This window comes from Oreochromis niloticus, linkage group LG7 (genome assembly GCF_001858045.2).
Source record: "Oreochromis niloticus isolate F11D_XX linkage group LG7, O_niloticus_UMD_NMBU, whole genome shotgun sequence".
Taxonomy (NCBI): Eukaryota; Metazoa; Chordata; class Actinopteri; order Cichliformes; family Cichlidae; genus Oreochromis; species Oreochromis niloticus.
The window spans coordinates 31,228,933-31,254,770 of NC_031972.2; the positions used below are offsets into that span (position 1 = coordinate 31,228,933).

Genomic DNA, 25,838 nt, shown 5'->3' on the forward strand with positions numbered 1-25,838 from the left:
CTTATCCAGTCACATAGTTGAGAAGAAGAACATCAGCTTTCTGCTAAAAGTTTTGGTTGTTCTGTTTTTATCTAGAGAAGCTCTGGACGGCTCCTGAGCTGCTCATATACGACCACCATCCTCCTCAGGGGACTCAGAAGGGTGATGTGTATAGTTTTGGCATCATACTGCAGGAAATAGCTCTGAGGAATGGACCTTTCTATGTGGAGGGCATGGACCTCAGCCCCAAAGGTAAACACAACAGTTTTTTTTAATGGGTCTTAAACAGGTCAGCTGACCCCTGCAGCAACAAATGTCCACTAAACTAAAACATTTGTTCTTGTAGTTTAATTCAGCTCATTTTCTTTGAGAAAGATTAAAAAAATAAAATTAAAATACATTTGCAATGTCTTTGAAAGGTCAGAGCACCCTTTCGTGCAGCCATGTACACAAAGAACATGTGCTGACCAGATGTCAAGGCAGAAAAAAAACACAATGTGATGTTAAATCAGTCCAAGATATGAAAAAAATAGTCAACTCTAAATGAAGATGCGATCCAGAGATCGTGCAGAAATGGAAACTGAAGGCAAGCGGTCATGTGTGTTATGTCTCGAAGCAGCTTTAGCTGTGATACGTCTCCCTTAAGTCAACAATATGCAACGACATGATTTTCAGAGTTTATTTTATTATTATTGTGTCATTATTAAAATAATATGCCCAACTCTTACAGGGTAGCACCACTAACAGATAACCAGAGCCAGAGCCACAAGTATAAACAAATAAAACATAATAAACAGTTAAATGTATGAAGAAAAACAGCGCTACATCCAAAAGCCCATCTGTTCAATATTAATTATCGCAGCGCAGATATTGTGCTGTAATATCATTAATTATGATTGTCGGTGTTTTTTCAGCCAAAAGGTGTTTTAGCGTCACGGTTCTAACAGATCTTTGTGCCAGACTTGGCTGGTTTAGAAGCACCTGCTTCTGAAAGCTGCCATCATCAACACAGAGACCAGAGAGAGAGGATTTGGTTAACTGGGCCGCAAACAGTGTCCAAAGATCCCTGAAACATCCCTGTTTGTCAGTGGTCTGCATGTCTGCTGTATTCAGAATGTCTCTGAATCACTTTTTAGATTTCTTAGCCACGATGTAAAACATCACAGTGATAAAGATAGAAGTGGAAAATAACAAAACAGCCAAAGCCTATGATGCTTAAAATATAATTCCATGCAACTTTTCACTATCACCGATGGACCAGTGGGTTACTTCAGTAATTTTGAACTGCATGTGTAAAATCACCACTTAAATCAGTTTACAAAATTTGGTGACTTTCTCAACATAAGGGTGGAAACACGTCTTCCTGTTACTTCTATCACAGCTTCATTAATGTGCACTTGAAAACAAGACAACATTAATTTTACAGAAAACAAGGCTTTGTGAAATGGTACAATTGTCTCCCATCACACCCATTAAATGGTTGTGATTTGCTTATTCGTCCCCTGTTTTGACTGTTGATTGGCTCTTTAGGAGCAGCTGTCATTATAATTGTTCAGTCACACCAAAGCAAAAAAAAAAAATAGGATGGCTATCTCTTTGGTCCTCCACCAATTGGAAGGTTGGTGGGAAACAATTTCCCAAGTATCCTTGGACAAGGCACTGAGCCCCCAGACAGTCTGAGCGTGCAAGGGAGACCACTTGTGATTGGAAGGTGATTGCACAGGTTACCTGTTTTGAGGTGAGGCTAAACAATTTTATTTTGGTTGGACTGACTGCATTGCTCTCAACATGTTGCAATCAATCTGAATGAGTGCAACTCGTCTGCGAGGTGACTCTTTGCAGTAAGGGACTCAACTCAACTCAACTGGTTGTGTTCTGTTTACATAAATGCAAGGTTGCCAAGTATCTATGTAATTTTGCAGTTCAGTTGTAACCCTGCAGCAACTTTATAATGATAACAACAATAATAATAGTAATAAATATTATTTAAAAGCACCTTTCAAGACACCCAAGGACACTTAACAATAGAATAAAACACATTATAGAAAAATGACAAAATGAAAAACAATAAAAACAAAAGAAGCACAAGATAAAATAAACAAACAATGGGTTCACAATGAATATGCAGATTTGAACAGATGGGTTTTGAGTTGGGATTTAAACTGGGGGAGAGAACCAATGTCTCTTATGTCCGGGGGTAGAGAGTTCCACAGCCTGGGAGCAGAGCAGCTGAAAACTCTGCTTCCCGTGGAATTCTTCTACAGAAGAAGAATTCATGTATTTTTGTTTTAAATCTGTGAGGTTCTGGCTGGAGTTTGAATGAAAGGAGTTATATAATACAATAGATTTTAAACAAGCTGTGATTTGTTTTCTGATTTATCTGAGTTAATTGCCGTATTATCACAAACAGACTACATATAATTTGCCACCTTCACCCCTTTCAGTTACAGACTCCATCTTATTGCCATATTATGGCCATTTTGGCACACGACAGTTGCTTTGCTTTTTGGTCATGCTGTGGTCTCCAACCACTGTTTTCCCAAACATTAAGCTGCGTACACACTGGAAGTGAATCGCAGAGACATGAGGCCAAAGAAGGTGAAATAATATTTGATGATTTTGAGCGACTACAAGGAAAATAATTGCTGTCGACGTGAAGTGGGCATGACTGAATGACCGGTAAGAGTCATGAATGCCCATGATTGACATCCGGCCTGGTAGTAAATACATTAGAGGGTTGCCTAGGCAACCAGAGCCTGGATTGTCCTTAAGCGAAAGGCCGTCAGCTTCAAAGCGATGCATGACGAGTGACTCGCTTCCATTGTGGACACAGCCTTCATGTCACATAAATATCTGATAGATTTGATGAGTGATGAAGATGTCTCCTCTCTAAGTATGTCTCTGTAAACTTTGCAGGAAACCTGTTTCCTCCATAGGTCTCAATAAAATCCTAAACTTGTGTCACATGACTTAATGCTATACTCCAATCAGGATGAAGGAAAACACATGTACAAGTGTTACCTCAGGACAGGTTTTTTAGAAAAAAGGTGACCCTACTTTTTAGCAGCAGCAAAGTAAAAAAAAAAAAAAAGGAAAAACCCAGACTACTGACCGTGTGAAAACTTTCATATGCTTGTGTGAAAATTATATATTTGTGTGCTTGATTGGCAGGTTGAGCTCCAAGACAGGCAGAAAATTATATATTTAGATGACACCATTTCAGACTGATCTTAAATCTTCATTATTATGGTTTGAAGTGAACTACTCACAGCTGACCCGTTGGCTCTTCCTGCACACATACTGCCTATTGCGGTTTGACCAGTTTCCCTGGTTTCCCTCTTTTGCCTGCACCTCTGCTGCTTCTGCTTTAGTGACATCAGGAACAACATCTAGAGCAACTCCAGATCAACTTCTGCGCATCCAAAGTGGATGCATGAAACCCTCCTGGAGTGCCTCCTCTGTGCGATGGCTTTCATTAACCTTTTATTCACAGTCACGCTCTACACTGATCGTACAAGTGGCTCACGCTCATCTGTAACAGGCTGTGAGCAGTGAAAGCCAGCACCTGCTCTCTAGTGTTCAGATCTGTTGGAGCCAGTTGTGAAATTGTGATTTTGTGGTTTTAAAATAACAGTGGAGTCTTCAAATTACTCTTATGGCTCTTTCGTGATGATAATACTAACACAAAAGAGCGGATGTGGAAGAATCGTTTGGGGAAGGATGTCTCTTACAGACTTTTATAATGACATGAATAATGGATAAAAGAGGGAAAAAATATCAGCAACTATAAAGAGTCAATCAGCACTGCTGAATAAATTAATGCTATACAACAGAAATAGCACATTAGCATAAGGATAACACAATAAAAGAAGCGGTGTACTAAAAATATTAATAAAAATGTACTCTGTTTTAGCTCACTGAGTATAGCATCCTGTCTTAATGGGAATATTTTCCATTTGCTACAATGGTGAATGCTCATATTAAACATGAACAAAGTTTTTAAAGCCTTACCTGATTTAAATTCGAGGTTGTGCTCTTGGGCATTTTCAGATTGCCTCCAACATGACTGATATTTTTAGATCGCTTTCTGGAAGTGACCTTCTGACCACTCACATCAACTTTATGCTTCGAATTAACCTGAATTTTATGTCGAGAATCTTCGATTCAATTCAGTTCAATTTTATTTATACAACAGCTGCCTCGAGATACTTTTTGTCGTAAGGTAAAGACCCTACAATAATACAGAGAAAACTCAACAATCAGATGACCTCCTATGAGTAAGCACTTGGCGACAGTGGAAAGGAAAAACTCCAACAGGAAGAAACCTCCAGCAGAACCAGGCTCAGGGAGGGACAGCCATCTGCCATGACCTGGTTTGAACAGGGAACTTCTGGTGGAGACATTTTAGCAGGAACAATATAAACTGTGTTTGTGTGTGCCGTAGCACAATGAGATGAGGTTTGCTTCCCTACGACTCCGTCCACTTCTTGAAAATAAAAATTGAGTTAAAGGATCGCACTTCGGACACACTGGAGGAGATCCAGCAGCAGGCTTGATTACACTCGTGTTGCAGACATGAACAGTTGTAGACCCGGCAGCTGAGTAATCATTCCTGTTTTAATTAAGTCCACATGGAGTCTGTCACCTTAGGCACATGCATAAATTCTCTGCAGACGAGTCTGTCCACACTTGAACCCAAGTGGACCCAAGTAGACTCGCTGATGTGGAAAGTATAATAAAGGCTTTAGGGAAAACAACAGGACGGCCAATGAGAAATCTGAAAATAGCAGCTGTGCTGAAAACGATCCAGAGGTGCGCAAGAAGATGATCTTGAATTGGATTCGCCAACTCCTGTTTTCAGAACTTTTTCATATCCCTGTGAGCTAAAAGACTTTAACCTGCTCCAAGCACTCGCTTTCTAACACTCTTTTTCCTACTTATGGCTCTGTATCATGTCATAGGGAGAGGATATTGTGAGTAGTGAAGCCATCCTCAGCAAAGGTGTTCAAACCTGATGTTTGTGAGGGGCAGCCAATCAGAGAAAAAGGATGGCTTAAAGGGAAAGCAGCTAAAACTGCTGGTTTCAGACAGCAGACTTAGGGCATGCATTAAGACCCAATGTAAACATAAAGTTTGAATGATGTGAAGCTACTCTAGTAGGATCCAAGAATTAAAATTTTAGAACTGGAAAGGAGAAAAAATGAGTCCTCCTCATTTTCCGCTCCGGATAAATCTGAAACATTATGAGAGTAGCATCAAGTTCAGTTAAAACTGTAGAAAACTGTTATCAATATACAATGCATTGAGCTTTAAGTAGAGTTTACATGTGGCGGACAAAATATTACCAAGAATATGAAAAATACTCCTTTGAACACGAAGTCATCAGTCAGGGTGTTTTTATGGTGTGAAGCTAGCGAGGCAGTTTAGTTTAGCTTTTACAAAGTAATAAATTCTTTTTTGGCCAGTCCACTGTTTTAATAAATGATGTTTCTTTGCACTGCGCCCAGCATTGTTTCCAAAGATCTAGCTGCTTTATTTATTAATGAAATTAATAAATAAAGAGCACAGTGTTGGGGTCCATACAGTCCAGAGTTACCAGACTGGCAGTGTGACAAATTATTTTATTAAAAGAACATGAGAGAACCCTCCTGGGTGAGCAGCAGTGAAATGAAGTAATGTTGGGTTTTTTTATGTCATGAATTCCTTCTCAATCATTTAATCATTTGAGTATATCCTACCATTACTAACTGATGTCCTTAAAGTGACATCACATCAGTTGTTGTTTTAAGCTTTAATAACACATTTCTGAGATGACCTATAGACTTTCACAAGCTTAGGAAGTAAGATAAATTTGAGAAATACTGCAGAGAAACTGGAAAGAGGAAGAAATATCCTGGGTCTGCCCAAAGATAACAACATCCAACACACCAGTTATGTCTCTGAGAACAGATGATGACAACCCACGTTTCTCAGAAAAGAGTCTACTTCTCATTATTGACGATGACTTAGATCTTACAGCTTATAATAACATTTAATACCGATTACCAAATTTGGACTTTTGGGGATTTTTCTGCTGATATTATAATAAGACCTCGAGAAACGCCTATTAAATTTCACTTGCTCCCCAAAAAATGGTAAATGGCCTGTATTTGTATAGTGCTTTACTAGTCCCTAAGGACCCCAAAGCGCTTTACACATCCAGTCATCCACCCATTCACACACACATTCACACACTGGTGATGGCAAGCTACATTGTAGCCACAGCCACCCTGGGGCGCACTGACAAAGGCTGCACTTTATGCTCCTTGTTGAGATGGTGTACAGTGCTATGAAAAAGTGTTTGCCTCCTTCCTGATTTCTTAGTTTTTTGGGTAATGTTGCCACCCCGCTGGGTGGGCGACGTGAAGGCATATGTATGCGATAAGTCAAGAATAAGGTGACATAGGAGCTTTAAACTGACACCATTGGTGTATCTACTTGGATGAGTGTCAATCTCAGTGACTTCGACCTCAAGTAACTACATTTTCTGAAAACTTGTGAATGTGATAACTTGACAACAAGGCAACGTAAGATTTTGAAATTGAGACTATTGGTGTGTCTACCAGGAGGCTGAGGGGTAGCACTGGGAGCCACCAGTATTTTTGTATGTTTCTCACATTTAAATGTTTAAGATAAAATAAAAATAATTAGACAAAGATAACCCGAGTAAATACAAAATGCAGTTGAAAATGCATGCAAATGAATGAAAATGAAAATGAAATGAAAATGAATGCAGATGATTTTCTTTAACAAGAGAAACATTTTTCCACTTAACTGACAACTGGTTGGTCCACCATTTGCAGCAAGAACTCCAGTCAACCGTTTGTGATAACTGACAGTCAGTCTTTCAAATTCCTGTGGAGGAATTTTGTCCCACTCTTCTTTGCAGAATTGTTTTAATTCGGCCACACTTGGAGGTTTTCTATCTTGTTTAAAACCATGCCAAAGCATCCCAATCTGATTTAAGTCCAGACTTTGATTAGGCCACTCCGAAACCTTTATTTCTTTTTGAGCCATTCAGCAGTGGACTTGCAGCTGCGTTTCAGATCATTGTCCTGCTGCATAACCAAAGTGCTTCTGTCTCTGGCCATCAGTGCAGGGCATGAACTAATGGCCGGATATTCATCTTCAGAATTCTGTGGTAGAGAGCAGAATTCATGGTTCCATCAATTACAGCAAGTCATCCTGAAGCAACAAAGCAGCCCCAGACTGTCACACTACCACAATCATGTTTGACACTTGGTGTGATGTTCTTTGTATGAAATGCTGTGTTAGTTTCTGCATCTCCCATGGATGTGATTTTTGCCCAGTTACTTTCTTATTATTGAATCATGAACTCAGACCTTAACTGAGGCAAGTGAGGTCTGTAGTTCTTTAGATGTTGTTCTGGGTTCTTTTGTGACCTCTTGGATGAGTCATCAGTGGCCTCTTGTCATAATCTTGTAGTAATTTTAGTACCTCTTGGCAAGGTTCCCCACTGTTCCAGGTTTTCTCCTTTCATGGATAAGGATCACTAAAGTCCCAAAGAAACTGCTTTGTAACCCTGTCCAGACTGATAGATGTCATTTTGTTTCTCATCTCATCTCATTTGTTTTCTTGGATTGTGGGATGATGTGTTGCTTTTTGAGATCTTTTACTCTACTTCACTTTGTCAGTCAGGTTCTATTCAACTGATTTCTTGATTTAGCGGGTGTAGCTGAAATTGAACTCAGCTCTCCAAAAAATGTGGTTAATCACAGTTAATTGATGATCATATGAATGTGACTACTATGCAAAAAACTATCAAATCAGGAGGCAAATATTTGATCACTGTATCTGTCTCTGTTGGTTTTCAGCTGTTCAATTGTGTCCTGACTATTATAATAACCTGCTGAGTTTCACACTTTTTCTTCTCATCTCCAGAAATCGTTCAGAAGGTGAGGAACGGTCAGAAGCCATACTTTCGGCCAACCACAGACATGAGATACCATTCAGAGGAGCTGACCATCCTGATGGAGGGCTGCTGGGCCGAGGACCCTGCAGAGAGGCCGGACTTCAGCCACATCAAGATCTACATGGCGAAACTCAACAAGTGAGTCCCACCCTATGGCAGTCTGTTCACACCTATTTCACAGCCAGCTCAATTGCAGATACATACCTTTGCATATTTGAAACAGCTAGGTGTGATGTAGATGTCTACTAACCCTTTTCTTTTAAGCCAAATGTAATGTGGCAGGAGTTAGGACACAAAGGCACAGAGCAGAAAAACTAAACAAGAATCCAAAACCAGGGGGATAAGAAGTATGAGGAACTCAAGAGTGAAACACAGAGTGCACACAGGAGTGACTGGGGACGAGACACAGGTAGAAGAAAAAACAAAAACAGGTGAAGCTAACAGGACAGAAAGGAATGAAAACATAAGGCAAAACAAGACACAGGAAAAAAAGAAAAACAAAAAATTAAAGTAAAACATAAGAAAAAATTGTCTAATTTACAAGTAAAAATCACTAATGTACAAGCAATAAAATACCAAATTTATGAGAAAAGAATGGAGAAAAAAATACATTTACAAGGAAAAATTAAAAAGAAAAAGCAAATTTACAACAAATAAAATGGCTAATTTATGAGGAAAAAAAAGAATTACAGGGAGAAGGGCAAATTAACAAGAAAAAACCCTCAAAATTATGAAGAAAAAATAGTAAAATGTATACTTCTGTAAGTTTCTGAAAATAAAAACTGTCAAATTTATGCAAAAAAAAACTTCATAAAGTTTTTGGTCATTGTTTTTCTTGTGCATTTTTTTTTTTATTTTAGTTTAGAAAATTCAAAACTTTTTCTCTGAATTTTAATTAATTTTCTTTTTTCTTTTTCTGTTTTTTAAACAACTCCAGAACTATGACATGGGAAATAACAAAAACAAAATAATAATAATAAAAACTATTTCAATCAGACTGTAACACTGTGGATAAATGTGAATTTAAGTCTTTTTAGCTGTTTTCATTTTCAAGGATATTAATGTCTGACCAGATACAGCATAGAAAACAATGCTTACAGGGTCAGTTCATACCCATTGCAGAAAAACTCAAAAGTCAGATATTTGAGTGAACAAAGCCAAAGCTGTCTGCATTGCTTCAAACTACAAGGGGAAAATGAGAAAATATTTTTCAGTAATTGGGAAAACTGACCTTTCGCAGGATAATAAAATTACACCGAAACAGTAGAAGCTGGAAGCCCTCTTCACAAATTCAACCTTTTCTACACGTCCGACCTGTTTATCGAAGCCGGTATAATTGGACAAATTGAATGTGACGCTGGTCGTGTCTTCCCAGGCTATCAGCGTCTTCCCTGCCCAACAAGCGAGCTCTGTGCTGAGAGTCCCTGCCAGGAGAGCTGATAGGTTTAAGAGATTCAAAAAGGCAAACAGGAAAAAGAATCATGTTCTGGAAATGGCTGAGACAATTTCAGATAAAAAGCTGTTTGTAATTCATGACACACACTGCACTCGACAGGAAGTGCTTATGTATCGGTGAGAGTGTGTGTTCGTGTAAGAAAGGGGGAGGGAGTGAATCCATGTTTCTGGTATTGTTTTCGATATTCCAGTGAATCATTCACATGCTTATTTGGGGTCTGAGTTTCATATTGAAACAGGAAGCGTATGTTTTCTCTTGAGCAGGGCAGCTCTGTGAGATTATATCAAGTGAAGTGACACTAAAGCGCATCCGATGGCATCAATCCATCACAGCCAGCTTGCAATGAGGTGGGTGCAATACATCTAGGATGAAAATCAGCATATTTGACCAAAAAAGTTGCAAAAAAGCAACAATATAAGTGACAAATGAACCTCGTCTGGACTGTGTGGGAGTGATTTGATCAGATTTGTCTGACAGTGACTGAACGACCCACTAACGGTTCATAATCGCTCCCTAATTGCACTGCATTTATCATGAGTTATTTTTTTAGTATTTGAGTGACTGAGTGTGTCCATTTATTCTCGATATATGAATGAATGAAAAGGATCCAACACCTGTTGTTGCTTAAAATGAGCACAGAGATTAAAAGGAGAAATATGAGAAAGAAGTAGATTTATTTTAACTTTGGGAAGGCGGAAGCAAATATTGGGCCCATTCATGTGATTTAACAGCCAGAAGATTTAAACATATTTTCTAACAGTTTTGCACCTTATTTGGTGTTTTTGGAAACCTTTGGGAGTTTTAAATGGTGTGAAATCACCTTAATTCTCTATGGCACAGGTGTCGAACTCCAGGCCCTCCAACTCCTCGAGGGCCGGTGTCCTGCAGGTTTTAGATGTGTCCTTGATCCAACACAGCTGATTTAAATGGCTAAATTACCTCCTCAACATGTCTTGAAGTTTTCCAGAGGCCTGGGAATGAACTAATCATTTCATTCAGGTGTGTTGACCCAGGGTTATATCTAAAACCTGCAGGACACCGGCCCTCGAGGCCTGGAGTTCAACACACCCTGCTCCATGGCAATAGATTCAACAATCTCCCGTTTCACCACATCCCAAAGCTGCACTGTTGGATTAAGATGTGACTGCGCAAGCCATTAAAGCACAGGAATGAGAAAAGAGAAAAGCAGCATTTCTCTGGGTGAAACTCCCTTGTTGAGGTCAGAGGTCAGAGGGCAATGGCCAGACTGCTGCCATCTGCAACAGTAACTCAAATAACTGCTTGTTGCTACCAAAGTTTGCAGAAGAGCATCTATGAACACAGAATGTAGCAGCAGAAGACCACACTGAGTGTCACTCCTGTCAGCTAAGAACTGGAAAGGGAGGTGGTTGTGGTGTAATTGTTTGAAGATTATTTTCCTGGCACACTTTGGGTCCTCGCTGTGAGGTGACAACACCAAACACACACGGTACTGAAATGAAAATGTGGCTTGTTCAATCACATGAAACCATAAAACACTATAGATAGAAAAACAATATTTGGGATTTGGGAGTTTTTACACACACCATTTACCTTCAAGAATTCACTGAATCAAATTTAAGCTTGTTCTCACTGATGAATGATGTAGCCTGCCTTAATTAGTGGACATGAGTGCAGCTAATCAGGTAAAACTAGTCATTCATAATTTTTCCCTGATTTGTTATTCCATTTTTTTTTACTTGGTTATAGTGTTTTCCAACTCTTTCTGGGTGTGGTAAATGGTTAACAGAAACAAGCTTAACAAGATATTTCAGTTGAATTATAGAATCAAAAATGAAAAGAAATAGGAATGGCTGGTATAAAAAAATAAAGAGTTACTGATGTTAGTGTCAACTTAGGCCTAACAGGCTGCTCGGCTGGGCATATTAATATTTCACTAACTCAAAAAATGTGAACAAAGCAACACTGTGAGGATAATATTTCATACAGTAAGAAAGTGTGCTGTGTTAAAGGAGTAAAAAAAATCAGGCTTCAGCAGATTAAACACAGCTCCTGCGTGACTGCAGAGCTGTCAGGGGGTTGTAATGTTTTGCCTGCCAACTGCACTCGATCCTCCCGTCCTGTAACTTGTGGCATAAAGATCAAAACACGGGTCATGGTTCATTACTCTGAGAGGCAGCTCGTTGCTTTCTGCAGCTCATGGTGTGTGGTAGCTGGCGTCGCTCCATGCAGCAGGAAAGAAACTGATTTACAAGCGAGTGCTGATTTTCACCTGTGGTTACCCCTTTGACAGATGTGTACTTAACGGTAGACTTCACGGTTACTGTTTTTACTTTCTTTAATTCACTTTGTGATATTGAGTGATGGTGGGAAGGTTTACTGCTCGATAGGGGGACTGCTGCTCTGTAATCAATAGCCAAAGTAATCATTTTCACAGCCTTTCATTCGCTTTAATGGAGGGCGTCAGTCACAGCATGCAGTGGGCGTGCAGTTGAATTCTCTTTATGGAAAAGAAAAATCATTAAGCTCTCCTTTCCTTTGTCTGGGTTTTTCTTCAACATCAGTAACTGCTGGCAGAGGAAAACTTGGAGAAAACACAAAGGTGACCAGTCAGAGTAGGGCAGTTAATTTTCCAAAATGGACAAAATTAGGACCTAATTGTCTTACAAGCTCAGCAGTTTCACCTCTCTACTTTTTCAGTGGAAATATGTGGAACCAGTTCTCGATTAGGTATCACTGCAGTCTTGCTCACTTTGCCGAATTTTAAAATAATTTCAAACAGGTTTTTCTATTTCTGGCTTTGTGTGATGTCAGAAAGAGGCGGTATCCTTAAAAGGTCTCCCCAGGTGCTCTGCGATCACAGAAGCTCCACCTACATGCTGGGGCATCTAATTAGAAGAAAGTTTATTTAAAGATGACATTAGCTGCACTACTGTCCAGCATAAGATAAATATGGATTTTTGAGTCGAAGAATAAAAATATGGAGCCATAAATAAGCATGGATTATGGAATGAGTATGGAATCTGTATGCTCTAAAATCAGCTGTTTAGGGTCTGATTCCACAAACATCTGTATGGCTGTTGTGTGTTTTTCCTCTCAGTTTGACCTTTCCTCCGTTAGCAGTGTAATTCAGCACAGGATGAGCCCGGTGATGTATAGCTTTCCATTTGAAGTGGCCTGAAGTAGAGAGGTCTGTATGACTGATAACCTCAGAAGCACTCAGCGATGCTCTTGACAGCTGAAAGTCAGTCCCTCCTCACGTGTATGAAGCCCTTCACCTCTGAGGCTCGTACGCTAATGCACTGTTTGCCGGTTATTTTCATTAGGTAAATGTATGTTGTTGACATGATGGATGAGCTGGTATATTTGGTCTGTGTGTGTGTGTGTGTGTTTGGGGGAGAGCCAGGGGCTCGAACGGTGTAGTAACAAGAAGGGCGTTCAGCAGTAAATTGTTCAGTTTATCCCACTTTTCACTCTGCTCTTCATTGATTCCCGATACCGTGCACGTCGAGTCTCTCGCTGTTTCCCACCACGTCTGTGTCTTTTGTTGACACTGCTCACACACACAAACCCTAATGTAGCCACACATTTTCAGCCAAAATGTTACTTCCCGAAGAATGTTTAGCCTCTTTGCAAACAAAAAAGCACTCAGAGACAGCGTGCTAGAGCCAAGATTGTGCAACTATTGACATTTGTTTTAAGAAAAGAAATGCTTGTTGTATTTAATCTCCATGTGCATTTAAAAAACGTGGTGATACCAAATACAAGATCCAGGAAGTCCATGAGACAAAAGGAATCCACAAGGAGCATAAGGACTGAGAAGTAAACATGCAGAGCACAAACAGACAAACCAGACCCCGGGAATACGGCGGTTCTGACACTGATGCTGGAGCTGATTGCGCCAGACGCCGAACGGCAAGTTTCAAGCCTTGTTTATGGTTATCACATGCACTAAATCTGTCATCATCACAGCTCTCTCACTATTTATACCAGTGCTTAAGGAGGAGTCACTGCAATCTCCTCCTGAATGACAGGAGAAGTAGTAAAACAGGAAGCAAAGTGACGTGACATTTATTTCTGCATTGAATTTTTATTGTTACAACTCGGCTCAAACATAAAGTGGAGACGGATACGAGACTTTAAGAAACATTGCTTCCACTTTAAACCGCTCAAGAATCTCAGCTTAAAATGACAGCCCAGAGAGAATGAAGGCGAGAAGTGGCATCTCCACCAAGCCAACCTCAGGCATCCCTTTATCCAATCAGGTGTAGACAATGGTCAGTTAAGGGTCTCCAACACCCAGAGACTGTAATTGCTGAAAGGCTGGCGCTACACTGGATCAGTTCTGCTGCGATTTGTTTTCATTGTATATTTAAAAAGGTCACAAAGCAAGGGAAAAGATTATATATCAAACATGCCAGACCTCTAAATTATTAAAATTTTGGTTTTTACAACAAGAACAGGATATTTAATCAAAAAATCATGTAGAAATAGTTGGGGAGGTCACGTGCGGAAAATCTCAAAGGAGGGAACTCAGAGAGGAGAAGACACAGGCAGTGGATATGGATGTTTTGCGGCGGTCTCAAGGGACATTTTGGCCTGGTGTTAGTTTCAGCAGCAGGATCGAGCTGACAAATCTCCAGATCCATGCATCAGGTGCGACTCTTTGACTAGACTGTCTGCTCTTACCACAGCGTCCTTAAACTCTCACGAGACGCACACAGATGGAGCCTGCCTCTCTCTATCTCAGTAAGGCACGTAGTATGTAACTGCTTATCTGCACGAAATGGAAGACAATTCCCCAGCATCACTGGACAGTCAAAGGAAAGGTGGAGGTCTGAAAAAGGGAATAAAAAAAAATCACAAGCAGGAAGCAGAGACATCTCTCATCTTTTGTATAAAAGATGCAGGCTAATTGTTTTATCATTACCAGCAAGTTTTTGAGGGAGCACGTGTAGCTGCTGCACAGAGCTCATCAAGGCTAGACTACCAGATGGCAGATACCTTAATAACCGAGGGCTTTGTTAAAAAAAAGAAGTTAAGCCAAAAAGTTAACCTATAAAACAAACAAACGCAGTGGTTCTCAGTCTGTGGGGTCACTGTGGGTGGAATTTAGACAACCAAAGGAAAAAAATAGAGAAAATGAGTTTTCTAATGCTGTAATGATATTCCACCAACTCTGTTTCCGCTAATGATATAAAATAACAAAATAAATGAAAAAAGATTAAAGACAAACATGTGGTGTGTGGAGCACGGGCACTTTATGGAGCTTCAGAAGTAGTGCATACCAGACAGAGTTAAGTGGCCTGTGATGGAGTCCCGGAATGATTGTGAAGACAAAGGCAGGAAGTTAAGGTGCAGGTGATACAAAAAGAAAAGCTTCTACCAGGGAACACTAAAATCAAAACAGGAACTAAAACTTGATAATGTCACAAGAACTCAGTATCTTGGGGTTTCCATGCGATTGAGCGGGACTTGCCAGAAAAGACTCTACTACGCCATCAAATGTAAATGACTGCAGATGGAAACAGACGTCTTCTTACTAAAGTGAAATTTAATTTTGCTCCCTGCTCGTGCCAAACATTTGATACATTCATCAAAAAAAAAATAAAAAAATAAAAAACCAAACTGAATTGTCTCTTCGCCATCCAGGCTCTTCTCAGCTTCCAGCATTACTGTTAGTTTTGGATGAATGGTGGGAAAAATATGGATGTCTGTGATGCGCGCTGCAGTAAACAGTGCTTGGCCTGTGTGATTGCATTCAGTGCATTGATACTCATCAGTCTTTCATGTCTCCCTCTGATGTTTTGTACTTTAAACTTAAACATGTGGGTGTGTGTAGGATCCTTGACCCAGAAGACATGTGGCAGGATGCCAGACATTGATGCTTTTAGCCGCCATGATGGTGTGGCTGACTCACCTTCTTGCTCCGTCGGAGTAAATGCGTGTACCAGCATGCTTGTGTGTAGGTGCGTGTGTGTGTGTGTGTGTGTGTGTGTGTGTGTGTGTGTGTGTGTGCGTTTGCGTAAGCATATGAATGTAAAAATCTCAAGAGAAAAAAGAAAAAAAAAACACATTATACAATACATGATTTCTATAATTATAAAATAAATGTGAAGGGCCATGATTGCAGCGGTAACAAGGAAATGGAGACCTGCTGTCAAACCTTTAGAAGGGAACAACAGCTGCTCTGTATGTGTGCTATATGCTGAAAATAACATAAAATGATGGCTGCTGCAGTGCTTTTATTGTGTCTTACCTGTTTAACAGTGGTGGTCATGTTTGAGGAGGGAGAGCTACTCAAATACTCCAAATAAGACCTCTGAATTATAGATTTTACCTCTGTTGTTTACATTTAGTGCCATTTAATCTGTGAAGTCTCAGCATAAACAGTGCGAAACTGCTAAAAGTAGATCAGTAATTCCTTTAGTAAATTAAGACCCCAGTCATATGTTTATATATGCGAGTGCTAAAAATGTTTCTGCCCTCTATTTCTATTACAGCTTTTCATACTTCTTATAGGAGGTGGTCTACTTGTGTGACAAGGATAATGGAAAGTTGTGTATGATTATTTATTTTTTAACATTACAGGCTTTGATTTTCTTGTATTTTCCACTTGTATTCACTGCACTGTGGTGTGAGTTTAACCTCTGATTGAAAAGTCCAAAAGAAAAAACAAAGTCTAGAAAATAGAGCACTAGGGACATGTTCAGGTGGCCAGCCCCTCAGGTCTGGCTCCAGGGTGAAGCACTGGTATCTCATCAGATCCAGGCGAGGTTTCTGAATTCCATGCTGTAGTCATTGTAGAGGTCTGGCTCCTCACTTAGGACCAGATTACCTTGGAAGACCTTACCAGAAGTAGCTGGCCTGCCATGGAAACCCATGCCATGAAGCTCCTGGCTCACACTTTCTGTGCTGATGTTAATGAACAGATTTGGATCGCTGCAGTCACTGTTTTAGCAGAGAATTGTTTACTTGTATTTACTCTGCAACCCCAAAGGTTATTCCCTTGAGACCTTACCCTAGACTTTACCCCCCTGAGACTTTGTGGTTGAGTTGTTATGGCTGCTAACCACTTCAACTTTGCAATAATGTAATTTATAGCTGATTGTTGAATATCATTGAAGGAAGAAATTCCAAGAACTGACTTGTTGCAAAGTTGGCATGCTGTTATAGTACTATGCTCAGTGAGCTGTATGGAACAACTAGTTCATTAATAGATGTTTGTAAAGACAGACTTCAATACTAGGAGCTTGATTTGATAGAGCTGCAGCAACTAGACTAAAAACACATAAATACAAAGATTAAGGAGTGTCCCCCAACACTGTTTCCATATAGTGTAACTCCTGAGATCAGAGCATGCAAACCCCTCCACCACAGTAAATGAGGATTTATCCTTCAGCAGAAGATCTAGGTTGTAGCTACATTAAACCACACACCCAACAAGGTAATTGCATACGCAATATGCATAATGCACCAGCACAAGCATAAATGCCACCAACGATGTCAGCCACTTGTGTAGGTTATGTCATAGGCTCTTCAAAGAGACCGCAGAAGTCTAAATCAGGCTGAAGGTCGTGACTCATTGGCAGGGTTACAAGCGGACAACAACAGCTGAAACTGTCTTCTTCTTCAGTTTCTTCTTCCCTTCTCTGAAGGGCATCAACACAAGAAGGGACCAGCAGCAAAGGGGCAGCCACAGGGCGTAGATTGCCAGTGACAATAAGCATGATGGGTGAAAAAAATGCTTGTGATGCAAAGTCCATGTTGACTGAAGTGATTGAAGCAATTACCAGTGAGAGTGATTGATACTCTTAATTGACAAATGAGGAGGTAGTAAATACATTAGAGGTTTCCCTAGACAACCTCTGGCTGAAATATCCACTCCTAACTAGTCATTAGCTACAAAACATGATGCATGATGAAGGAATCGCTTTGTAAGTGGACTGGGCTTAGGAGACATAGTCATTGGAAGATGTCAGATGAGGTGGTTTGGACATCTGACGCCTCATAGGTGAGGTGTTTTGCACATGTCCAGCTGGGAGGAGATGTTGCGGCTCACCCAGGACATCCTCAAGAGATTTTGTCTCTGGGCTATCCTGGGAATACCTCCATGTTCCACCAGAAGAGCTGGAAATGGTGACAGGGGCAAGGGACTGCTTACTCAAACCCAGACGAGCATTGGGAAGTAAATGGATGGCCCTATATTAAATGCTATGTTCATGTTATGTGTGTTTGTTTGTGTGCTCAACAGAGAGGGCAGCACCAGTATTCTGAACAACCTGCTGTCCAGGATGGAGCAGTACGCCAACAACCTGGAGAACCTGGTGGAGGAGCGAACACAGGCCTACCTTGAGGAGAAACGGAAAGCTGAAAACCTCCTCTATCAAATTTTACCACAGTAAGAAAGAAAAAAACAGCGTTCACATTTTTGTCCTCACAGCCAAAAGCTTAAAACTCCCAGTGAACTCGAACACAGCAAATTGGGTGTCTCAATGACACTTTGTCATTTGTGTTAAATCCCTGTATTAATTAAAGACTCCGAATTCCTCCCAGTGCTGCATTTTATTAACGAATACACATTTCCCCGCGGTGCCATCTCACTGTAGATGAAAGGGAACACAGAGAACTGACAGGCGAACCGCTCATTAAAGTGAGCCGGCAGATCAGACGTGATAGCGAGTTTAGGCATTTGGATAACACCACAGGAACAAATCCCATCTTTCTCACCCACTTATCTGCTTTTTCTTGCCTCCCCTCCATCAAAGCCAGACAGTCAGAGAAAGGCCTGAGAGAAAGGACACATTTCATTTCTCACCACACGTGTCAATTGAGTAAACTGTGTTTTTTTTTCTTTTTTGCGTTTGGTATCATTCGATTAACAGGAAATTAGCGTCAGCAGAATTAGCAAAGAAAAACTGACATCTGGTTATAATTGAGCCTCCGGGGCATTGATGTAATTGTGATTCAAAGAAACATATCTTTGATTATATTTTAATTCAAACACTTAACATAATTAAAATATATACATCTTGTTTTTGCCTTTCTGATTCTTGCTTTCTCTTTCTCTCTGTCATTGTTTATGCAGCTCTGTAGCAGAACAGCTGAAAAGAGGGGAGACCGTGCAGGCAGAGGCATTCGACAGCGTCACGATTTACTTCAGCGACATCGTGGGCTTCACATCCATGTCTGCAGAGAGCACGCCGCTACAGGTACGCGCCGATCAATGCCTCATCGCAAACCTCAGTTTTGTCTGCTTCAGACAGCATTTAAGTGTCAACTTCTCCTTTTTCTGACTTTCAAGCTAATCTTAAAGCTTTTAAGAAATCAGTGGTCGTGATCGCAGTTGCAGTGAATTCTCCCTTCTCTACTCATGCATGAAAAGTGCTCACCGGGTCTCCATCTACAGTGTGTCTCATAGTGTGTGTTCCCACACATAGGCCGCAACTGAAAATAGTACAGTTGTTAGATGGTAGAGTACGTTGACTCAGAGTTGAGTCACGTTATGCCACCACATATTTCCCTCTCACTTAAATACCAAAGTGGTTTCTAGACTTCATCTGGAAGATATGTCTCTGCTGCTAATGGACAATCTCACACTCTAAGATGAACTGGAATCACCCTGAGAAAAAACAGAAATGTGTTTCTCTTCCAGTGTGCGGAAGAAAAGGTTATGCTATTTGACAAAGCTAAAAAAGAAAGAATAAAAAAGGCCTTGTAGACCTTTTTCCAAAGCAGACATCTTGACTTTTCACAGGGAAAGCAGAGAAAGCACAGATGTTTTAATTGTGGCCGCATCCCCTTTACAGGATCTCGTAGATGATGGATTTACCCCTGCTGTGTTAGCGTCATGCTAGAGCAGGGGTCGGCAACCCGCGGCTCCGGAGCCGCATGCGGCTCTTTAGACCTTATACTGCGGCTCCGCGTGGTTTGGGCAAATAAATTCGAAGTATTTAGCTGAAGTGTATTTTATTTATGTTAGTTGTTTTTAACTCGTAGTTCTAAATTGGAAGATTATTGTGATATTGAAATATAAAAATAAAATTATATTCTATTATTTTTTCATCACTCAAAATAAGAGTCACACTCGCGGAAGCCGGTATACCCGCCGAAACGCCGTGCATTTATCGAGACTTTCAACCCCAGGTAGGCCAGTTATGGATCTTCGGATCCACATTATGTCAGCAGCTGTTCTCCACCGTGAACTACGTTAAAGACAAACACCGTTCACGCCTGACAGATGACAGCTTACAGTCCCGTGTAAACTGACTTTGTATAGCCCCGATTTGCGGACTCTGTGTGCAGAGGTTCAGGAGCAGAAGTCCCATTGTAAACAAGTCACGGCAGACCGTGGTCTTTATTGACCACTTTTCACACACGGTTGCTGTACGCATGGCTTTTCAGCTCACAGCTCACGACGATGTTTCCATGAGCATGCTTTTGAGAATCTCTTTATTGAGCACTTTTCACACACGGTTGCTGTACGCAAACAGCCGGCTGTAGCTTTTCAACTCACAGCCCGACAACACAACAGCGCAGACGTAAAGGCAGCGAGGCGTGATTGCGGGTGTCGCTCAGGTGCGTCCGCCTCCCCTGCAACGGCGCTGCAAACCACGCCCCGCCGCACGCATTAATCAGGTAAAATACATATTTAGGCAGAATTTTGCAAATATCTATTTTTCATTTTTCAGCAGCATAGTGCTTTTTTCCAATTACTTTTTAAAAGTCAGGTCAAGGCTCCAGAAGCCCAAAGGCGATATAAGGGTGGCGGCTCACAACAGTTTTTGTTTGCTACATGGATCATTTTAGTTCAGCTGGGTGTCTTTCCTTTTGTTATATTTCTTTAAGAGTTCAAAATGTGTTGATTACATAAATATAATTTAATTTTCTCTGTAGCACTTCATGGATGTCATAAGCAGCACACCTTAATTGTTCACACAAAGCATAAAGATAAAAAACAATATATACAGTGTTATCTTCATTTTAGATGTCAAAAGGTATTTGCGGCTCCCAGTGTTTTCTTTTGCGTGGAAACCGGGTCCAAATGACTCTTTGGGTGTAAAAGGTTGCAGACCCCTGTGCTAGAGACTGCTTGGCAACCTACTGGCAACCACCAGTCACTAGGGAAAAATGAGTATTCCCCAACTAGTTGGAAAGTGGTTACCAGTTGGGGAAGATGTATATTTATAAGGTCCTGAATGGAAAAACATTCCTGTGATTGCTTTAGTCAATAGTAGACTGCCGTGGTCGTATGTAGTTTGCATGAAAGATGCCGACGTTCCTGCAAACACGCTCCAACTACTCGCTAAGCAATAGTAAAGTTGGGCATTTCAACACAAGACTCTATGGGAATTCAATTTTTGGGGGGAGCCAGCCCCAAGTGGCCACTAGAGGAACTGCAGATACACATTCCCTTCGGCTGTTGCTTGACACCCACAGGAAAAACTGTTCCCTGTTACACAATAAATATTTAGAACTGCTTACAAACACCTAATTTCTATATAAAGAAAAAATACATTGCTTAGGAGACAACATGGGTTAAAGAAGAAGTAGTTTCAGATATTACATCTATATTCCTTCTAATGAAAAAATGTACATCGGAGGTGAAGGAACTTTTTTCTTTCCCCAGCCCTGGATAAGCTCTGGAGCCAATCCTGTCAGGTCATACACACACAACGCCAAAATCCCCCTGTCAATCAAACTCTTCACCTCGTCTTGACCTGTAATTATAGCGGCTCTCTGTGCACCCAAACAGCCATTTTCAGAATGCTGTAGATTATTCCTGAGGATCATCATTCACCCAAAGTGCTTTTTTTGGACATGTGATGGATGTCACCTGCATCCAGAGTCAGCCAGTGCGGATTCTGCAGTAAAATGAAGGAGTCAGCTGTCTTGCCTACCACAAGATTTTCTCTATAATGAAGCTATATATGGTATAAATATACTGTATGCAGCTGAAAGGTGTGTGGATTACAGATATATGTGTTGGGCCACAGAAATCATTAATCTGGTGTTTAAGTGGCAGCTGTTTTTTTTTCCTACAGTGTAAATGCCACAGATAAGCAGTAATTTAAATCATGTAATCAATACTTTATTTATATAGTACATTTAAAGACCAGAGGTACACCAAAGTGCTTCTCAACAGTAAAATATGAAATAAAATTAATTACATATGGGTACAATAGTAGTGTACAAACACATTTCCAGACAAAACAAAGCAGTAATTAACCCGGGAGTACTATGTTAAAAGAAATATTTCACTCCTAGTGTAAAAGTTGTAATTATCAGAGCTTTGACCAGCAGCTCAGCAAAGAGCAACGCTGTGATGAGTGGGTCATTGTTTTGTTTCTGATGCTCCACAAGCACACTCAGTGACATGTATACACATAAATCAAAGGGTGTTTTCAGGTTTTTCCACAATATTTCACACATTGCGCTTGTACTTCCACGACCACAGCAAAATCAGTATGCAGTCAGGTATTAGTATCATGGTTTCTGTAACACTCAGCTTCACTTTACTACAAGGAAGGTCTTTTTAGATGTTGTATCTTCTGTCTTCTCCACAGCTGGCTAAAGGTCAAACAGCATGAGCAAGAGTAGCCCAAAGACTACTTGTTTGTAGTCTCTGGGCTATCTCTGGGCGATTCTTAATTGTGCTGTTGTTGTTGTTGTTGTTGTTGTTGTTGTTGATGTCACTGCAGATCATCATCATGGTATGGAGGGCCACAAGTGCCAAAGTGAATTAAACTAATACATAATTAAATAATAAATTAAATGTCCTGAATTAACCCTCTGGGGTCGCCGGACGCGCCAGCGCGTCAAAATCACATGACCAATTTAAGACGACACAGCTACAAGATGCAGCAAGTCAGAGTCTCCAATTCAACTTGGGTCGAAAGTGCGGACTTCAAACTATATACCAGTTTTTGAATTGTGTCGATGGGCCACGTAAAACCAGAGTTATGATAAAAAATACACACAATGTTTTTTTCTGAACAAAACAGTGGCGTTTACAGCGGGAAGAACGGTAAAAACGGCGTTTACTACAGACAGCGCTAGCAAAAACTCTCCACTTGTGAGTGAAAAAAGAAAAAACACCCCTTCCCTATTGGTGGTAGAGTTTACCATGTCAGCCAACCAAAAAAATGATATGGCAACATGTGACACTTGGTTGTTTAGGGAGAAGGGGAAGTTTTTAGGAGTGACATCCGCAACGGAAAGCGGGCGAGCGAAAGAAAGAGAGAGAGCGAGTTTTCATATGTGAGACATTAGTGACGTTTAGCGTGTTTGGAGGCTATAGTTAGTTTGTTGTGTAGTTATTGTTTTGTATTGTGTGTCAGTTAGACTGCTGAATTTCATATTTTCTCCAAAAAAGCTGTCAAAGGCAGATTCCAGTGTAAACGCTGTTCCCACATGGAAAAGTGGACTGATGCACCTCCTGCTGTCAGACCTGCAGGGTTTAGGCCTGTGGTGTTCTCCTCTGTCTTATACTGAACACAAAATAAATTTTTTGGACTGGCACAAATAATTTGTGTGCCTTCTTATTTGATGCAGCACACCTGATTGTTCTGTAAATAGATTTAAATGGTTATATAAAAAACGCCTGAGGCCTTGGCTGCATTTTTAGGTAAATAGTACCATATAACTTTGTTGTTTGCAAAACTTGTGCATAATTTTTAGAAATGTACAATTTCTATTTGCATTTCAAGTTATGAAAATGATTCGTTAAACATGTTTGTGGGTTTTACAGTAAAAAATATAACTTTTTCTACTCGGATTTTGAATTTTTTGTCTGAATTTAGATCAACTGTGCTAATATAGTATACCAAAATGAAAAAATAACTCAAATTTAAGATATTTGAGGTTGTGCTGAAAATAATGATACCAAACAAGGCAAGAAAAACATATTTTAAAGGTGAAATATAGAGGTAAAATCAAAAGTAGTCAAAAACGGCCAATTATACCCGGGACCCCAGAGGGTTAATTAAAATTGGGAATAATAATTACATGTATAAATAACTATAAACTCATTTGATTTAAAACGTTTAATAAATTTCCAATTTTAATTATTTAATTAGACATTTTATTTACTATTTATTGATGTATTAGTTTAATTCACTTTGACACTCGTGGCCCTCCATACATTTGTGCTTCTCGAGGTGCTTTTTTAAAAATCTTTGAGATTTCTTCTCTTCATGGTAACTTCCACTGTCGCTCCCTTCTCAGTTCTCTTTAGCTTATCAGCCAATTAGCAACTGACCTACACTCATCCAATGTCGAGCTATGTGTTGCTGATTTTTGGAAACTGCACATAAGCACGTTTTCAAATCTCCCTGTGTAGACCTACTCAGTGGACACAAGCGCTGTGACATAAATTCACCATTAGACTGCTGCTCCCATGACCCGGAGCTTTATAAGATGTAATTTTAAAAAAATATTCAAATAGAAAATCTGTATAAAAGATGTTTTTATATAGAGAGCACATCTTCATATTATCAGGTTTTACCATAAGATGGAAAATACAGCCGTAATTTACATGATGTCGGTTATACTGGTCATTTAATTTCATGTGTCTTTGAATTATGCAACTGCATGAGCTTTCCTTTCATAAAGGGTGGTTTAATGCATCCTCTGCTAAAGGAGGTGATAAACAAAGCACTGAAGCACCTTTTCTTAATATTTAGAGAATTCAACGAGCTCCTAATCCAGCTGCCACGCAGATACTTCCAGGCCACTTCCCAAGCAAAACGTAATACTTATAAAACTCAAGAACTTGACAACAAATAGGTCGGAAATTATATCTTGGTTCATCACAGTTCACTCAGGACCAAATGTCCCTGCTTCAAATGGGTTTTTATTTTTAGGTTCAGAAAGCAGCTGTAAAAAAAAAAGGAATAAAAAACGAACATCTAATATGAAGCACAAATAATAATAATGGCCTCTGAATAAACAGCCAGCCGGTGACATTACCGCTACATTTCGACTATTATGAGCCAATTCAATTTCCTAAATTTAAGACAGATTGTGCGTTTGTAATATTCCATCTGCGGATTTGATTTATCGTCTCGTATTTGTGTTTTTCAGTAAGCCTCAAAGCCTGGAAATCATCCAGGGACAGAAATAATGCGAGCGGCTCTGAGGTTTTTACAGACGCGCTCGTCTCCCAGTCTGTCAGCCTTTCAACAAAAGAAAACAGGGCGCCCAGTGCTGGATTTACAGCGTGCACTTCTACATTTTTCATTAACTCATAATGCTATGGGTTGAGAAACAGGATATGAGCTAAAAACTTCCACCTCTTATCTTTTCTTGCTGCACTGAAAACACATAATCATGAAAACTTCTCTCTCTACAGGTTGTCACGCTGCTCAACGATCTGTACACGTGTTTTGATGCAATCATCGACAACTTTGATGTATACAAGGTACGTCGGGATAATCAGTGAGGAGTCTACTATAGTAGCTTTGCATAAGAAGGACATGTGTGTAGCCCCTCCCTTCATCGTCTGTCTGAAATAAGCAGTTTTATCTCCCTTTCAGCCAACTTTGATAGGCAAAAATCAAAGCAGATAATGTTAAAAGTAAAAACATCACAGCAGCTCATAGAAATAATTAGTTGACTTATTTACTTGAAGGTTAAAACTTATCTTCTTGTGATTGGTCCCTCAGGTTGAGACCATCGGCGACGCCTACATGGTGGTGTCCGGGCTGCCGGTGCGGAACGGCAAACTCCACGCCAGAGAGATCGCCGGGATGTCGCTGGCCCTGTTAGAGCAGGTCAAAACGTTCAAGATCCGACACAGACCCAACGACCAGCTGAGACTCAGGATAGGCATACACACAGGTGAGTCTTAACTCACAAGGTGGTGGCCAATGGAAAATGTAAAACCTGCAGGGTTCCAGTTTTCTTGTTTACTTTACCACAAAAACATGTTTTGGTCCAGTTTTAGTATCAGAAGCTTCAAGGTTTGCATTTGCAGCAAGATTTAGTGACATGCAGGTACACATAAAACATATGAAGAGCAAATGAGTGACTGCATCTGCAATGAAATGCCATCAACAGTCATCGCAATAGTTTTGCTTTAATTAGATGTACTTTTCTAAACAGAGACCGTTAGCTAGATGGAACAGGAAGCCTTATCCTCGATATTAGAGTTGGGAGAGCTTCTGTATAGTCAATATCCAGTCAATATCCAATACTATCAGCAGCAGGGAGGTCACAGGGGTATCAAAGTATTATTTGTGCCAGCATTACTGTTTCTTCTATGTTTTTCCTGCAATTTAAGAGTGGGAAGTCAAATTCATTTTACATTAGAGGGCCATCCGTCCAAATCCGTTTAGCTGCGCATTTAATCCCTGCGATATCTCAATATAAAGAAGTGCAATATCAACAGCACGTCTCAGTTTTACTATATGATATTGTGATACTATATGAAGAAATGCTGCTCTGCTTAAT

At 40.2% G+C, this 25,838-nt stretch overlaps 1 protein-coding gene across 1 annotated transcript in view; it reads left to right on the plus strand.

The window, feature by feature from the left end:
• npr2 (natriuretic peptide receptor 2) overlaps window positions 1-25,838 on the plus strand; it is an 87,067-nt gene that overhangs the window by 53,459 nt on the left and 7,770 nt on the right. Inside the window, exons 14-19 of the mRNA XM_005470440.4 lie at window positions 76-231; window positions 7,921-8,089; window positions 17,641-17,787; window positions 18,475-18,598; window positions 24,739-24,807; window positions 25,052-25,226. Coding sequence (XP_005470497.1) covers window positions 76-231; window positions 7,921-8,089; window positions 17,641-17,787; window positions 18,475-18,598; window positions 24,739-24,807; window positions 25,052-25,226 — 840 coding nt within the window. The remainder of the gene's footprint in view (window positions 1-75; window positions 232-7,920; window positions 8,090-17,640; window positions 17,788-18,474; window positions 18,599-24,738; window positions 24,808-25,051; window positions 25,227-25,838) is intronic.